Raw genomic sequence first — 18,669 nt, 5'->3', positions numbered from 1 at the left:
AAGGAAGGAAGGAAGGAAGGAAGGAAGGAAGGAAGAAAGGAAGAAAGGAAGAAAGGAAGAAAGGAAGAAAGGAAGAAAGGAAGAAAGGAAGAAAGGAAGAAAGGAAGAAAGGAAGAAAGGAAGAAAGAAGAGAGAGAGAGAAAGAGAGAAAGAAAGAAGAAAAAGTGTCCTTTTAGAGGAGAGTGAGTGGGATGCTTGCCTCTATGTGGAAACAGGGCAGAAAGGCGTGAAATGACTTGTCAGAGATGGCTACAAAGTTTGTAATGGTGGCCAGTCTTTGTCCCACAGAGGGTCTGACCCCTGGCTTGCCTTTCTTTTCCAAATATAAAAACCAGAAGAAAAGTGAACTCCCTCCCCCACTCCGACTTGGCTGGATATGACCTAATCCGTCAGACCTCTGGCTTCTTTTCTGCAAGTTTTTCACATTTCGGTAGGACGGCCCACTTACAAGTCCTTCCTTTTTTGGTATTTTCCTCCTGCCTGGCCTTCTCTGCTATCCTCACTCCCACTCTACCTTGTGCCACCTGCAATCGGACCATGACTCATTCCCTTCTTAGACTGTAAGCCCTTGCTGGCCACAGGGGCCTGTTTCAACTTTGTCCATTTGGTGTTTTGCATTCAGAAGGTACTCAATAAACCCAAGAATCTCAGAGTCAGAAGTTGGTCATCTGGTCTAATGTGGACTTGAACCACAACACACCTGACATGGACTCATCAAGCTTTCTTTGAAGATGAGAAACCAGAAACGCCAAACAAAAAGAAAAGCCCATTACTTGGCCTAAGCCAGGCAGTTGCCATTTTTTTTTTAGTTTTTTTTTTAATTAAACATTTATTAATATTCATTTTTAACATGGTTACACGATTCATGCTCCTCCTTTCCCCTTCGCCCCCCGCACTCCCCCCACCCATGGCCGATGCACATTTCCACTAGTTTTGTCATGTATCCTTGATCAAGACCAGTTTCCAAATTGTTGGTAGTTGCCTTGGTGTGGTAGTTTCGAGTCCACACCCTCAATCATGTCCACCCCAACCCACGCATTCAAGCACTGGCAGTTGCCATTTTTTAGCTCCTTCAGAAAGCTAGAACACTAGAGGAGGACCAGTTCAAGGATTATAATTTGATAAAAGCAAAGAGATGATTCTGGGAACTACAGACCTCCTGCCCCAACAAAAGCGCTTGGGATCCCCAACAGAAAACCAGTTTGAAGACTCTTCAAAGACAACATGATGCCTCCAGCACCCAGCCTGGCCTCCTAAAGAACATAAGGAATGCCACACCAGGCTAATCTCTTCTAGGTTCTGCCCAAGCAGCCTGGCTCGGGGATCTCGCTGGACATGAAAATATATACCCAGTGAACTGTGGGAATGGGGTCTAGGAAAAGGGACTTCTGGCAGAGCCCATGAACTCAGTGCAAGAAGCGTTTGGAGTGTGTGATATTCATGACTTCTCTCCTAATCTCAAAGGGGAATATTTTTACCAGTGAGTTTCACAATGGGCTATCATATAGCAATGGAGGACAGACACATCAGTTTAGAGCAGAGGATCATAGATTTGGAACTGGAAGGGAGCTTGAATTACCGATGAGTTCATCCTCCTCATTTTACAAATGAGGAGGCTGAGGCAGAAAGAGGTTAAGATACTTGGCCAGGGTCCATAGCTAAGTAAAGTGATTGAGACAGGACTTGAACATAGGTTTTCCTGGCTTCAAACCTAGTGCTTTATCTCCTCCATCACTCTGATGTTTGAACATTATCCTTTTAAGGATAAAAGACCAGCAGAGGAGAGGGCACTGACGCTTTGGGGAGCCAACATCAGAAATCAGAGTGGCCTTACAGAGTTGGAGAAGAGAATGACTGGAAACCAGTCCCCTTAAGATTCCTTATGCCAAGCCAGGGAGTGAAGAGAAATCTCTAGAATCCTCAAAGGCAAAAACTGGGCTCTTTGGAGATATGAAGGAGAGAGAGATTCCTAAATATTCATGAGTGAATTAAGACCAGCAATTCAAATTGAGAACATTTAAAAGAAAATAAAGCAGAGAGGAATTCTACAGTGGTTCTACCATCTACTTATTACTGTGGAGATGTTTAATAGAGAGAGCACCTCCCGCTTTAATTTAATTTTCAGTGTAGGAGGGAAACTCTTACAATGGGCCCTCTCATGAAGCAGAATGTGCTGCTCTCCAGGTAGTGTGTTCCCTCTTACCAAAGGTCCTCAAGGGAGACTGGATGACCACTGGTTGTGGTTTGGGTTAGAAGGGACGACCACCAAGTTTCAAATCTTCATTTCTATCATTGTGTGGATTATGGAATCTAATAGAAAAGAACAAGGAGAGTCTGAAGATTTACAAGTTGAGAACCTGGAGTATTTTAGAAGAGATACAGGAATTGGGACAGCTGAGGATACAGGAATTAAAGCTTAGGTGACTATGCCCTCCATTACCAGGAATTGCTATTCTACAACATTAGAGAGCATGGATGGTTCAAAGTATATCCCCCAGTACCACCAATGTCAAAACAAGAACAAGACCTAAGTGATAGATAAAAACAAATAAGAAGCCAGCCACCGTGGTTCCCAGTGGCATACAGGATTTCTCCTTCCTTGGGAGGATCAGGGTCTGGGGAAGCTATTCCCAAATGCTTTGGGGGAAGAGAGAAGTTACCTAAGAAATAATCGATAAGCATCAAACTCCTGTTTCTGATTAGTGTATGTGGCTGTCCTTCCTCAAAGGATCTTGGATTTTGTCTCATCTAATGATAAGGGGAAATTTTCACCATTTTTCCCTTGTTAATTTCCTATGGCACCACCACTGGCTAAGCCAATGCTTGATTCTTCAATGGAATGATATTTGTAAAAAAGATTACAGTATGGAGGAACATGTTAGACACAGCATTCCTAAAGGTGAAAGAGATGGGTATGACCAGATAAAGTTCTTTTTTCAATTTAAGTCTACTTGAGCTATTAGACCTCAGAATAGTCCCCTGGAGTGATTCTTATCCACAAGGATCTCAGCACCAAAAAGGTGATACCTGCCTTCCTCTCCCATATACTCCATGGGTCTGAATGACCTCTCATGACACCCAACATGGTGAATTTTCTTTCCTCCCTGTCTCTAAATATTTTGTGTATGTGTTTTGTGTATCTTATCTGTCCTGAACTGAGAGCAATTTATTTGTCCTCGGGCTCACCTCAGAGGCTCCCATTCTCCATGGTATCTGGTTGGTTATAGATTTTACCACTCTAAATCTCATCACACAAACTCACACAAGGGTTCATTTTCCAGAGGAATCCCTCAAGAAAAAGATCATTTGGGCCATCTCTTTGTCTTCTTCATTCAAGGGCCCCCCTTCCTTTTTCAAGTGTGTCTTTATTTGTACAATGTGTGCCTATCAGCAAGAAACCTTCAACCTTGGTAAATCACTATCGAGACTGACTTAGGAGTTTCACAACTGGGATTTTTGGGTTCATTTTTGGCCTGCTTCCTATGTCCTTGGGCCATGTAAAACTTTTTTTTTCTTTTCTTTTTTTTTCTTCCTTTTTTTTTTTTTTTTTTTTTTTTTGCTGTACTTAATCCCTAGCCTTCAGGCATGTAGAACTGATTGTGCAATGTGCCCCTAGCATGGAGTGATTTTGAAACTGAATTTTTCACTGGAGCTGCAGCACTTCTTTAAAAGAGAGGAAGGAAGAGCAGAGAATGAAAAGGCAGATTCTGTTTCAACCATGTAGAAATGGGCTTTCCAATGGAGCATCCCCTGTCAGAGTAAAATCACAAAGCATGGCAAAGCAATCTTTTGTCCTCTTGGCCCTCTTCTCGCTTGCTTGCCAATGTCTCTTCCCTGGAACAGGATATGGCTGCCAACTTAGCATCACAACCTATGTGCCTGTTTACTCTTTGTTTGGATAACTGTTACCAGGCACATGGCTCGGCAAGGGTGGTGCCAGGAACTGGGTGGTTGCACCTCTGCATCACCCACTGACTGGAATGCAATGATTTGGCCTGGGCATAGTGGGAGATAGAAGCCTTTTAATTTGTGATAATGACAGCAATGATGATAAATGATATTGGTTAACATTTCTCAAGTATGCCCAGCAGCCTTGGCTGGCAGGTGGTATAAGAATGTTCATCCCCAAGTTAGAGTTTAAAGAGATTAAGTGACCTCTCCAGGATCACCCTGATAATAATCCGAAGAGCAGGCACTCAGACCCTCAAGCCTTTGGACTCCAAATCCAGTGCTCTTTCCCCTACAATTGTCCATTCTGGTGGGAATATGGAGGGAGAGTCTTAGGAAAAAGAACAAAACTGAGTGGTGGGGACCTGGACTCCCTACTTTCTCAAGGCTCCAAATCACACATCTCAGACTTGTTATGGACCTTCTAGTCTAATCCTTGCTTGAATAAGAAATTCCTCCTCCAACATCTCTATGGGTCACTATCCAATTTCTGCTTGAAGATTCACTAGGAGGAAGAGGAGCCTCCCCCCCCCCCCCATCCCAAGGCACGCCCTCCCACTTTGGGACAGCTCTCATTGTAAAGAAGTTTTTTTCTGGTATGGATCCTCAATTAAACTCAGTAACTTCTGCTCATTATTCCTAATCCTGCCCTCCAGATGACCATCCCCATCACTGAAGTCTTCATTTTTCCTTCATTGTTCTTCTGATTTTGAAATAAAGAAACTAAACCTAAACACTCACATACACACGTGCAGTATATACAAGATATCTTAAGTCAGAGCATGGTTTTAAGCTATGGAAATTTAACTAGAAAGCAGATAGCAGAATGCTGTGGGGTCCATTTTGATCCTCCCCAAGAATATAAGTCCTGGCCTATGTCACCAAACTGTGAAGCTCAGTTTGCCTCTTAGCTTTGCCACTAATCATGTGAATGACCTTTTCCAAGGCACCTAACCTCATTGGGTCTCAACTCCCTCTTCTGAAAAATGAAAGGATTGGACTAGATCAGAAGTTCTTGAGCTGGGTTTCATAATGTGTCTCTTTTAATATTTTGATAAATTGTTTTGGATAAAGTTGATTTCTTGAATATTCTGATAATTTTTATTTCATGTATTATGAAAAACTTTATTCTGAGAGGTCCAGAAGTTTCACTAGATTTCCAAAAGGGTGGGTGATGCGAATAAGTTTAAAAGGCTCAGGATTAGACAACAATAATAATGGGTAGTTACATAGCATGCTGTGAGTGAGTACAAACCACTTTAGCTACATTATCTCATTTAAAGTTTTACAAGTCCTATGAAGTAAGTATTGTAGTTATTATTAGCCATTTTGTAGATGAGAAAACTGAGCTTAAAAATAATATGTTTTGGGGCAGCTAGGTAGCTCAGTGGAGTGAGAGCCAGGCCTAGAGATGGGAGGTCCTAGGTTCAAGTCTGGCCTCAGACACTTCCTAGCTGTGTGACCCTGGGCAAGTCACTTGACCCCCATTGCCTAGCCCTTACCACTCTTCTGCCTTGGAACCAATACACAGTATTGACTCCAAGATGGAAGGTACGGGTTTTTTAATAATAATAATAATAATAATAATAATAATAAATATTTTTGGCCATGATCACATGGCCAGCATTTGATTTAAATCTTTTATCTATTACATGAGTTGCCTGTCCTGAATAACCTTTGCCATCCTTTCTAGTTCCATATCTCTAGGTTTATGACAGATAAGTTCACCTATTTTGCTCTCTCTCTTTCTCCAGTATTCTACAGAGTTGAAGAAACTATACTGCCAGATAGCAAAGACCTGCCCCATTCAGATCAAGGTGATGACCCCTCCACCACAAGGAGCCGTGATACGGGCCATGCCTGTGTATAAGAAGGCTGAGCATGTGACAGAGGTGGTCAAGCGCTGTCCCAATCATGAACTGAGTCGGGAATTCAATGAAGGTAAGGAGATTGCAATGGGCCCCTCTGTCTCCTTTCAACTAATTCTTTTAGAACATGCCTATGCCCTGGAACCTCTTCCTCAAACACGTTCTGTAGTTTGTTATGCCCAATCAAAATTCAGTTTTGTAGTCTATCTGGTACCTTTCTACCAAACATTCAGGGATATACCCAATGTCTGGACTTTTCTCCTGTAACAGCAACAAGGTTAGAAAAAGTGTGAGGAAAGTGTTGGTTAGATCAGATAACAAGCCATCCAGGCCTGAAGCTATAGGAGACAAAGTGGAGATAGGACAAGTAGGAGAAAGGTCAATTGATAGGCAAGAGGAAAAAGAAGTGGAAAATGAGAGGAAAAAAATGTAGATTGGAGACTTTAGAATTGAATAAGTTTTAGAAGGCAGGGAGAATATTTTTGAAGAACAGAATTCAAAGGAAATAGATTGAAGGCAGAGAAAAAGAAGAACCTTCAGAGGAGAGATGAGAACAGAAAAGTTTAGGAGAAACAATAAGTAGAGGAAAGGGCAAGTGAGTGGGAGAAAGTAGGTGTGAACTCAATAGAAAAGGAAACGCTCAGTAAACCAGGAAAGGGCAAGTGGATGGATCACAGAAGAGAACAAGTAAATAAAAGAGAGAGTGAGGGCGTGTGTGTGTGTGTGTGTGTGTGTGTGTGTGTGTGTGTGTGTGTGTGTGTGTGTGTGTGTATGACACACATACCCATGAGGTTCTCAAAGTTAAACTGAATACCATTTTCTGTTGGACCTTCCCTATTTCTCTGCCATAGAACTCTACCCTTCTGGAAGCATCTCATCTTATTTATATTCAATACTAATTCTAAAAGTTGGTTTACTGGAAAGAGACATGCTAGCTTAAAATATATAACATTATTGTCCGGCATTTGGGGCCCTTTTTTCAGGCAGAACACGGATGACAATCTCTTGGTAGAAGTCATTCTGTTTTCATTTTAACCTAGACTTTTCCTTCTGTCTCCCCTTCTTCGAAGTTGATTTTTGAATTCCCCTCTGGAGCTTGGGCCAAAAATGTATCAATGACTTCCAAAAGCTTCCCTGAGTCTTTAACCACTGCATTTGGAAATGATACTCTCTTTACCCCAATCACAAATGAGTATTTTGATGATCTATCCCCTTTCAACATTCCATCTCTTCCTCTTAAAGAATGGTAGCTCTAACAAGATATCAGTATCTTCCAAGAAAGTCTCCCTCCCTCCCTCTATGTACCATTGCTTGGAATCCCAATTTTCTGCTTTTATCCAGTCCTCACCCTCTTTTCCTTAGGAAAGGCAGCTAATCTTATCCTATCATATTCATTTCTTTGTAGGACAAATTGCCCCTCCTAGTCATTTGATCCGAGTAGAAGGGAACAGCCATGCCCAATATGTAGAAGACCCGATCACAGGAAGACAGAGTGTGCTGGTACCTTATGAGCCACCTCAGGTAAAAACAGATCAGGTTGGGATAGGTCTTATGAGCAAGTAAAATATAGGGGCGGAAGTGGGGTGGATATCAGTAGCACAAGCTCTTCACTTTTTTTTTTTTTTTTTTTTTTGGTTTTGACATTGTCCTTGAATGTAAACTGTAAATTTTGTTTCTCTTCTTTCCTCCTATCTATCTCCTCCAAATTTTGTATTTGCTAAGTTGGTACTAAGCTCAACTATTAACACTGGTCATTGCCCCCCTCCCCCCCACACACTTATATACATGCAAGCTTTATAGGATAAGTCATAAAGTTATTTTATGTTAAAAAACAATATTGATAGATTGTCATTATGTAGTTTTTGGTTTTTTTAATAGGCAACGGGGGTCAAGTGACTTGCTCAGGGTCACACAGCTGGGAAGTGTCTGAGGTCAGATTTGAACCTAGGACCTCCCATCTCTAGGCCTGGCTCTCAGTCCACTGAGCCACTCAGCTGCCCCTTCGTTATGTTTTTTTAAAAGGATAAGGTGTCCACTTGGTACAGAAAGGAATTCTAGGACTTATGGTGGTGGGAAGGGAGGAGTGGAGATCAATTGTCTCACATTTAAGTTCTGAGATACAAGGACTGTTATATCAGTGTTCGTGTTGTCGGTCATCTGGTAGCCGGATGCCTTAGTAAATGGTGACAATCTGGCAACAATAAAATAGAGGCTCCAGCCGGACACTTTTAGGGGTGTATCCTAGTGCACTACCCATAAAATTTCTCTGGGGTCTGCAACAAAAGGTGACAGGAAACACCATTTCTTTTAGAAACTCCTGAGAAAGGGGGGTTATTTTATTTTTTTTCTTTTTTCTTTATTACAGTGACAAATCTACACATAAGTTTTCCAAGGTTACATGATTCATGTTCTTTCCCTCCTCTCTTCCCTCCCCCTCCCAGCAATGTGTAATAATAAACAGAGAAAATTACCAATGTTAGGGATATAGAGGGGAGATAGAGAATAAACGACAAGTAATTGCACTGGGTTATACATACACACACACGCATATACAAATACATACATATGCATATGTACAAAACCTATTTCCATATCATTCATTTTTTTTTTTAATTTTAAACCCTTAACTTCTGTGTATTGACTTATAGGTGGAAGATTGGTAAGGGTAGGCAATGGGGGTCAAGTGACTTGCCCAGGGTCACACAGCTGGGAAGTGTCTGAGGACGGATTTGAACCCAGGACCTCCCCTCTCTAGGCCTGGCTCTCAATCCACTGAGCTACCCAGCTGCCCCTTCATATCATTCATTTTTAAGTGAATAATCTTATAAAAACAAAGTCTCAAATTCCATAACCATATAAACAAGCAGTAAATCATAGGTTTTCATCTGCATTTCCACTCCCACAGTTCTTCCTCTGGATGTGGATACATTCTTTCTCCTAAATCCCTCTGGATTGTCCTGGGTCATTGCATTGTTACTAGTAGCAAAGTCAGTTACATTCAATTGTGCTACAATGTATCCATCTCTGTGTATGATGTTCTTCTGGCTCTGCTCCTTTCACTCTGCATCACTTCCTGGAGGTCTTTCCAGTTCACATGGAATTCCTCCAGTTCATTATTCCTTTCAGCACAATAGTATTCCACCACCAACAGATAACACAATTTGTTCAGCCATTCCCCAATCGAAGGGCAGCCCCTGAGTTTCCAATTTTTGTCACCACAAAGATAGGAGTTATGAATATTTTTTTAAACCCTTATCTTCCATCTTGGAGTCAATACTGTGTATTGGCTCCAAGGCAGAAGAGTGGTAAGGGTAGGCAATGGGGGTCAAGTGACTTGCCCAGGGTCACACAGCTGGAAAGTATCTGAGACCAGATTTGAACCTAGGACCTCCTGTCTCTAGGTCTGGCTCTCAATCCACTGAGCTACCCAGCTGCCCTCTTGAATATTTTTTTTTACAAACAGGTCAATCCCCATTTTTTAATAAGGGTTTTTTATTTTTATTTTTTTAACCCTTACCTTCCATTTTAGAATCAATACTATGTATTGGTTTCAAGGCAGATGAGCAGTAAGAGGTAGGCAATGGGGGTTAAACAACTTGTCCAGGTTTATACAGCTAGGAAATGTCTGAGGCTAGATTTGAACACAGAACCTTCCATCTGTAAGTTTGGCTCTCAATCCACTGAACCACCCAGCTGTCTCCAGAGAAGGGGTTTTTAAACCCCTTCCCTTATGTCTTTATATCAATTCTAACTTGCCCAGGGTGACACAGTGAGGAATTTTTTCCTAGATAAGAGTCATCAAATACAAAGCTCAGCTCACATCCCTGCCAATGACACCCAACAATGTCATCTTTCTCCCTGTGTCCAGGTTGGCACGGAATTCACAACGGTCTTATACAATTTCATGTGTAACAGCAGCTGTGTTGGAGGGATGAACCGCAGACCCATTTTGATCATCGTCACACTGGAGACCAGAGAGTAAGTGCCGTAGGTAGCCTACTCATCTAGGGTCTCAGCTTAGGAGAACTGGGCAGCAGGCAGGCTCCATGGCAGATTTTCTCTCTCCCTAGCTCAGCCAGTACACCAAAGTCTTCTCTCTGATGGCACCCTTTGAGCAGTAAATTCTAGGGACAAGCCCTTTCATAAAAGAAAGAAAATGGAGAACAAGGAGGGTGTGCCCAAGTGGGAGGGGGGAAGAGGGAGAAATTGCTTTATCCCTCCCACCCCAAATTCTTGACATTTGACTACAATTGTTTCTTATTAGATAGTGTTTGTTTTCCTTTCCCCCCCAGGCATTTAACAGTTTCTTTGAGTAAGTCTGCTGTGCCTAAGGGGATCTTATCCAAAGACATCCACTGGCTTAACTCAAGTTTCCTTCACAATATGTAGCTAAATACAGCTGCTCCCTTTCTAGGCTCACCACTGTTCTTTAGACAACAATCTGAGAGTGATTTATTAATATCACAAGCAACTTTTAAGCCTTTTGGTGTTTTGCCAAGTGCTTTAGCCATTTAATTCTTGGTAAAGGCAAGTACGTTATAGACGGGGCATCTGGGGCCCCTTGGTGACCTTTGTGGTCCAAGAGTGGGGCCCCATGAATGGGGTGCTCAGCTCAGGCATGCTAAAAATGGTGCCTAAGGCAAGACCAGCACTCCTCTCTGGTCCCAGAGCATGGGCTGAAGAAATGTTACAGAGAAGCTAGGACGTTCTGTGGGATAATGGCTGAATGCAGCCGGAGGACTTGGGTTTAGATCCATCTCTAACCCTGGGCCATCTGCAGAATAGATGGAAATTGGGCACCATGAGCTTCATGGCGCCTTCCAGCTGAACTCTGATGCTGTTCAGTTTGAAGTCTCTGAATGTTCTCCCTCTTCCTCTCTGGTTCCCAGTGGGCAAGTCCTGGGCCGCCGTTGTTTTGAAGCCCGCATTTGTGCATGCCCAGGTCGAGACAGGAAGGCAGACGAAGATAGCATTCGAAAGCAGCAAGTCTCAGACAGCTCAAAGAACGGTGATGGTACGAAGCGCCGTAAGTAGCTGTTGTGGGGAATAGGCTGGGTTCCAGGACTCTCATTAACTAACCCAGGAGGAGAAGGCTGGGCATGCTGACCCACTGAGTCTCAGATTAAGCCGCAGGGGAGAGATTCCTTGCTGCCACACACCCAGAAGTAGCCCTGAGATCTCCTGATTTCAAAACAGAATTCCTAATCTGTTGTCAAAAAGGAGAGGAGTCCAACCTTTTGACTTTATAGATGTGGAAACTGAGACCTTCCCAGGGAAATGTGGCTTGGCCCAGTCCACACAATAGTAAGACTGGAATGCAATTCCAAATGTTTGGACTCTTCCTGTACTCTTTTGCTTTATTTTCTCTACTTGTAAAATCAGGAAAGAGAGAGAAAGAGAGAACCATTCCCTTTTGGTTAGTTCTTAGGCTTAGAATCATTGCCCTATTCCTTCGGCTCAGGGACTCAGGTGTGTGAGTATAATTGTTCTCATTTTGAGGTTAAGGGCATTGAAAGGCTTCCCCCTGGGTGCCTAACTGGGGTTTGAACTCTGGACTCCCCATCCCAGCCTAGCATTCTTTCTGACCACCTCACAAGGATGCTACCTTCAGGATACCAAATGAATGAGGGCTGTTGTGATTCTCATCATCATTACTATTAATGTGCCTCTCACAACTTGTATTCATTCAAAGCTGTGCCCACCTAAGGATGGAGATGTTTTATCTCTCCAAGATGGGCTATTCAGGAATAGTTATTATGGTGGCACAGTGAATAGGTTTTCCTGAGATCAAATCTGGTCTCAGACACTAATTGTGTGACCCTGGACAAGTTACTTGAACCTGTTTGACTTCATTTCCTCATCTGTGAAAAGATCTGGAGCAGGAAATGGCAAACTATTCCAATATTTTTACCAAGACAACCCTAAACAAAGTCACAAAGACTCAGACATGACTGAACAACAACAATGATTAGTATATTTGGGGGGAGGTAATTGGAGAGAGAACCTTTGGGGTAAGAAAGCACATCAATGCTCATCCATGAAATCAGACTGGGGCCCAGTACAAAACCATCCTCAGACTTTTGCAACTATCCTACTCTTCTGTGGTCCCTTTGGGAGTATGACCTAAAAAAAGGGTAGGAAGAACTAAAAAATATCATTTTTATAGAGTCCAGAAGCATTCATTTAACTTAGTGTGCTAAATGTGAATCCTTTGGCCAACAACCAAATGTGGGTTGACAGATACATTCTGGCATCTTGGAAAAAAATGAAACCAGAAGACATCAAGTGGTTGTATACAAATGAAAGGGTATTTCAGAGCCTTCCTTAGAGAAGAAAAAAAGAGATGGAGAAAGAAAGAGATGAAGGTGTTGGATTAATAGAACATTAAAAGGCAGCAACAAACATTATTTCATGTGATATTTGCTTGCCTCGCTTGGCAGTGCTCATGCTGGGTGTAAGCAGAGAGACCATCATGAAGATCATTGCAGCTTCTGTGTCAGCATCCATTGCAGAGGACACAAAGAAAGACTAGGAAGAATTTGACAAGCATCCAAATTAAATGAATATATACTTTGATATTGACTGACTAAGAAAATCAAATAGGCTCAGGGAGGACTGGGAAAACTATGCTGGAAAGTGGATTCAGGATGAAAAAGGAAAGAGCCCAAAGACATCAAGATTACACAGAAACCTTTAGGTCTTGTAGACTTTCTTCTGTGAATTGAGAGACAGTGATGGGAGGTCCTGAGTTCAAATTTGACCTCAGACATTTCCTAGCTGATTGACCCTGGGCAAATTACTTAACCCCCATTGCCTAGCCCTTAACTACTCTTCTGCCTTGGAACCAGTATATCCTATTAATTCTAAGGTAGACAGTAAGGGCCTTAACAAAAATTAAAAAAAAATAAAATAAAAAGGGAGAGAGACTGACAGCATTAGATATGGTAAGCAGTCAGTGGGAAACAACCTGAAAAGAATGAAATCAATTCTACAATACCAGCCTAAAAATGATTCTTTAGAGATAAAGCTGTTGTTACAGAATTTGCTGTTTTGATATAGTTAGATGGTTAAATAATTAGAGCAAAGTTCAAAATAAACATAAATGTCAGGGAAAGGATAAAGATGAAAAGACATTCCATGAAAAGATGATAAATTGAGAGCTGCAAAGGACCACAGATGCCACTGAGGGCAAACCTCTCCTTTAACAACTAAAGAAACTGTATGTGAAGAGCTAAAAATGACTCAACCGAAGTCACTTAAATATTGTCAGGGTGTGAACCCAGATTCTTTACCTCAAGAATTCAATGTTCATTATTTCTCACTACCACACTAACCCTGACTCTGTCTCTAAACAAGACTTTCTAAGTTAGGTATCCACCCTGAAAAATGAGAAATTGACCAAAATTTAAAGCATCAATTCTCACTGTAATGTAAGGGAAAGGATGATATTCTCACTGTAGTCATCCTTTAGAGAAGTTCAACTTTTGGGAAAGAGTTGCCACAACAAGGAGGCCAGAAGCCCAGAAACTGTCTCTACTAGCATTTGTAGAGTAAAATGAATAGAAAACATAAACCTCAACATGGAACAGATCTTTTGGCATTTCTGTAGTGTTCTATTCCCTCCAATAGAAACATATTGTAAAGCTTACAACTTTTCCAATCTTATCCAAGAGAGGTAAAATAAATATAAGATCCCACAGAGTGTGTATGTGGGGGGGGGGGGAAGGGGAAGGGAGCCCTTGAAGGTTCTCGTGTGTGTAAAATTTATACAAACCTCTGACCAATATGAAGAAATACATCATCTTGACTTTGGGAACTCCTGAATATTGATATCAAGCAAGATACAATCTCAAGTGTTTTTCAGTGTAATGGAGTTTGAACCAAAGAAGAATTCTTTTTTTGTTAGTTTGTTTTTAATTTGAATGTGGGAAGTAGAGCAATAATGTAATTGTAAAAGGTTGGTTGTTGTCCTTCATACTCAATGAGGACCAAAATGATTTCACTATGTTGGGATTAATGCATGATGCATCTAACTGTGGTAGACAGACCCAAACAAGGCTGGACAGCTCTACTACAAGTTGAGTACAAATAGCTCAATTTCCATCCTAAATATTCATATGGGCTATTTGAAGTTGTAAAGAATGCTATGAAAAAGGATATTGGGCACATAAGGTTGCTGACGTTATTTCAGTTCTCAACCTTGAGTCTTGTTTGCTATTTCCCAGAAAGTAGCATCAAGATTCTCAGTCTAGCAACTGACCAAGATATGGTTTGTGTGAATCCTCAAATAAGAGGCAATAGGGTAGAATGAGAAGAGCTCTTTATTTGGAGTCTGATGATGTAGATTTGAATTTATCTGCACAGCCTAGGATCCTGTCATTTTTTCTTCTCTGAGTCTGTTTTCTCATCTCTGAAGGGAGCAATTTGGACTAGATAACATTGAAGGTCACTTCCAGTTTATCATTAATGGTTTTATTGAATTTGTTCACCTCTATGGGCTTGAGTTTCTTCAATTATAAAATAATAATCTTGGACTAAACTCTAAATTTCCTTCCAGCTTTAAGTTCCACTTACTGATGACCCACAACAACACTTTGTCTTTACCTTTTTGTGTGTGACAATACCTCAGTATTTGGGCTATTTGTGTAATAGAGAAGGAGAAGAGCTAATGCCCACTTCATTCCCACACTTCAAAAGTATAGAGGAGTAACAAAATGATAGATGAAATATTTTCTGCTGCTTTAAAATGAAGAGAATGCTCTAAATTTAACTGTGGAAAATTCATTTTTCACATTTTTATTTCATAAGATCTAATCATTATAAAGTTGACTTGAACATAGAACTTTAAGGTTTTCAAGGTGCTTTTAAATAGACTATCCTTGTGTCCTCATGCCAGCAGGGATATCATTTAGATGACAGGTCACTCTTAGCATTCCAGAATTATTTTGTTGTGGCAACTTTGCACTGATTTTTTTCACTAACCAATAAAAATATTTGACAAGAGGGGATAGATATCTAGTGCTATGCTGGTAAGTGTTTCTGGTGCCCATTTGTTTAGTGGGAAGCATTGTTGCCTTAGAGATGTGCTCAGAGTCCCTTTTCCTTTGCCCATAGCTTTCCGGCAGAATACCCATGGCATTCAGATGACGTCAATCAAGAAACGTCGCTCCCCTGATGATGAGCTGTTATACCTACCGGTGAGTGGAATAGCAGGAACAGTTCTCATTTCTACCAGCATGGGTTCTAAAAAAGGAATTCTTTACCCCCTGCTTCCAAAGAACTCACAGTCTAAAAGAGACAACACAAATAAGAGGGTTCAGTTCTAAGTTTAATGGCTAGGCACCATGATCCTAAGGGTAATAGGGCATTAAAACTGATGGTGAAACATTTTCATTGGAGGCATTTCTATTGAGAAAAATATATTTACTTCCTCATTAGATTGTTAACTCCGTGAAGGGCAAGGGCAGCCTTTTGACCTTTCTTTCTTTCTTTTCTTTTTTTCCTTCGTTTGTTTCTTTCGTTCTTTCCTTCTTCATTTATCTATCTATCCATCCATGCATTTATGTATTTATTTGTTTGTTTGGTTGCTTATTTATTTATTTATTTTAATTCTCAACACTTAGTAAAGTGTCTGGAATATAGTAGGCACTCAGTAAATATTTATGGATTGATTGGCAGCATCAAAACTGGTTATAATGACTGATCATTTGGACTAGTAGGATGAAAGGGGGGAAAAAGGAGGTGCAGCTAATCTAAACTAATCTAAAGTTAACACTTTCCTAGATGCTAATGGGCTTTGTTTGGAAATCTATCCTGTGGGATCCATTTTTTAATTCTCTTCTTCTCAGATTCATCACCTTCCCCATGCTTGGTTTAGAGCAGGGGTTCCCAAACTTTTTTGGCCTACAGCCCCCTTTCCAGAGAAAAAAAATATCACTTAGTGCCCCCTGGAAATTATGAAACTATTTATTACTCAGAATAGAATGTAATACAAAAAAAGTGTGGCCATCACTATCTCCCTGGATCACTGCAGCACCCACCAGGGGGCGGTAGCACCCACTTTGGGTATCACTGATTTAGAGTCATAATTAAAATGGATTTGAAATTCAATATGACAATGCTAGGATATGGTCTAGAAATGGGCCAGATAGCAAGGAGAAGCTAGATCAGAATAAGGATTCAGGCAGACAATCCACAAAGTAAATAACCCAATGGGTAATAATTGAGAACTAGCAATATGAAGGTTTATCCAGGACATATTTTTTGAGCATAAATTTGGCACCTAAATCACTGTAAATGGTACCACACAAGGAAAGCTCTTAAGATTCTGCCCTTGAGTGAGAAGTAGATTGCACAGCTTTGAATGTAGAGTTCACCCTGCCAGGTCAGAGGGTTATCCTTTAGGATAGTTAGTGCTCAGTCATTTGAAATCTCCTTGTCAGAGTTGAAGCATGAATGCCATTCTAGAAAACTTGAGACCTAGGGAGAAGTCAGCAGTGGGATTTGATTGGGATCTGCAGTGAGGTTGAGGCCAAAGAAGCCAGACAGGTCTAGGTGTGCCATACTTGGGCCAAACCCTCTCTTAAGTCTCAGCTTTGCCACAATCAGATGTAAGTAAGCAGATTCATCCCAGTCTGAGTTTTGCAAGGTCCCCACAGCAAGTTTTTCACCGGGTCTCACACTTATGGTAACCAGGATGATCAGTTATAAGTATTGACCCAGACCATTGAGATATTAAAATATTTAAGGTGGGTGTAGCTATTGAAGTCAATGCTGCTAAAGGAAAACAATCTCCAAACAAAGTTACTTACTCAAAAGAAATTAGAATTCGATTCATGGAGGCTTAAGATAAAGTCGATCCCATCAGATTAAGTTTTTGGAAGGCATTACATGGGTTGGGTTTTTTTGTAATAAGTTTACAATCCTCACCATGTTTTGAACAGGTTAATAGAGTCTGCAGATCATTTTTGGGCAGCCTTGAATGTGTTCAATATATGGGGAAGATAGACTAGAATGAATAATTGAACAAAGATCATTCACAAAGAGGGTGAAGCATGGAGGGAAAAGTTCTAGCTGATCTTAATAAGGTTAATCCAATGCATTTTGTAAATATAAACACTTATATTAAAGCAGATCTTGTCACACAAAAAGAAGACCACAATGGGAGAGTAAAAGGTTTCTGGTCAAACATGTGGAGATTGATGAAACACTAGCACAGTTCAGGAGTTGGCCTGTTTCCTTGGAGTGCCACCATTTGGTAAAATTTGGGGCTTTCTCATTTCTGTTCTGTTGACTTTTCTTTGACTCTTTAAAACTCAGAAATCTATTTTTTCCTGGCTAAGAGCTGGTAGTTTGGTTATTTTCAGTGATAGGTAAATATCAAGCATTTGATAGCTGTCATATATCCATTATTTTGAGCCGCACAGCAATCCTCTGAGGAAGTTATTATAGATGCTATTATCCATATTTTACAGAGGAGAAAACTGAGGTTCAGAGAGTTAAGTGACATCTCTACAGTCACATGGCAGACAAGTGTCAGAAAAGCAATTCAAAGCCACGTCTTCCTGATTCCAGGCCTAGGACTCTGTTTACCACACAAGCATCAACTTCCTCCCTAATCCCCTAATTCCTCCTATCCTCATGCCCAGGTTCGTGGCCGAGAGACTTATGAAATGTTGCTGAAGATCAAGGAGTCCCTGGAACTCATGCAGTACCTACCCCAGCACACCATTGAGACCTACAGGCAACAGCAGCAACAGCAGCATCAGCACCTACTCCAAAAACAGTGAGTACAGCCACATGCTCACTTTACCATCACTTAGAACAAAGCCTGAGAGGCAGAGGAAGAATCCTCTCTAGCCTGTAGCCCCAGATTTCTGGGAACAAGGAGGCATCACAGACCAAATGGGGGGCCCTGCCAGCATCAGTGCAGAATGGTTGGTTTGGGTCCTGATCTCAGTGGTAGCACACCCTGCCCAGGTACATCACATCCTTCTCACTTATTGTGTTAGCAAAGGCAAGGCAAGAATGGGGTTGGAATTGGGGGTGAAGTGTGGACACGTTCTTCCTAACAAGACTTCCCACCCATGTCCCGCATCCTGGGATGGGTGTTTGCTTTGGCAGTTATGAATATGAGTGGAGAGAAGTTTGGCTGGAGGTCATAGGTATCCATACCCTATCACAGAGCTAGGGAGAGTATGGGGTGGGGGTGGGGGGGGCTCTGGTACAGCCTTGCCCTCTGTAGAAAGGGCTGCAACTTCCTTCCATCAAAGAGGGAAGAGCACCTGAGTGCTAGTTGAGGGTCAGCCTCTAGCACAACTCTTTAATAACTGATGGAGAAGGTGCTGGATTCTGTTGGGGCCAGTCCCTGCCTTAGGGGTAGGTCAGCAGGCTAGGAAACAGAAACAAAGTGATTCTGAATTTCACCAAAAGAAATTGTTTGCTTCCTCCACACACTGACAAGAACTGAAGGCAAAAGTAATCATGGGATGGAGGGTGGGGATGTGAATCTCCATTATATACTTGCCCTTCCTGAGTTGTCTCTCTCTAGGATAGATCAATCAGAAATCAGAATAGTAGAGTTTGGGAGCATGGAGAACATCCAAGATCCCCTGGTCTAAACTCTCCCCTTCCACCTAAAACAAATGTCACTCAGAGGGAGAAAGTCTCTTGGCCAAAGTCACACCAAAGCTGAGTAATAGAAGAGCTAAGACTAGCCTGGAGGCCTGACCAACTGAATGGGGGGAGGTGGTGCAAGGATCATTAAGTTCTTAACTATGTGGCAATTGCAATACTAAATACGAGGCTACAAAGAGAAGAAAAAAAATTATATATATATATATATATATATACA

General features: G+C 41.4%; 1 protein-coding gene across 3 annotated transcripts in view; it reads left to right on the top strand.

Annotated features, from left to right (window-relative positions):
- Positions 1–18,669, top strand: part of TP63 (tumor protein p63) — a 176,768-nt gene that overhangs the window by 134,717 nt on the left and 23,382 nt on the right. For 2 of the 3 annotated variants that reach the window (XM_044670886.1, XM_044670888.1), the window contains 6 exons: positions 5,703–5,889; positions 7,222–7,337; positions 9,685–9,794; positions 10,706–10,842; positions 14,931–15,013; positions 17,465–17,601. In XM_044670886.1, the coding sequence (XP_044526821.1) occupies positions 5,703–5,889; positions 7,222–7,337; positions 9,685–9,794; positions 10,706–10,842; positions 14,931–15,013; positions 17,465–17,601 (770 nt within the window). The remainder of the gene's footprint in view (positions 1–5,702; positions 5,890–7,221; positions 7,338–9,684; positions 9,795–10,705; positions 10,843–14,930; positions 15,014–17,464; positions 17,602–18,669) is intronic. The other variant, XM_044670887.1, reaches the window with a different exon arrangement.

Source organism: Gracilinanus agilis, chromosome 3, assembly GCF_016433145.1.
Source record: "Gracilinanus agilis isolate LMUSP501 chromosome 3, AgileGrace, whole genome shotgun sequence".
Classification (NCBI taxonomy): domain Eukaryota; kingdom Metazoa; phylum Chordata; class Mammalia; order Didelphimorphia; family Didelphidae; genus Gracilinanus; species Gracilinanus agilis.
The sequence above is the reverse complement of the archived record's forward strand: the minus strand, read 5'-3'. Positions and strand labels throughout refer to the sequence as shown.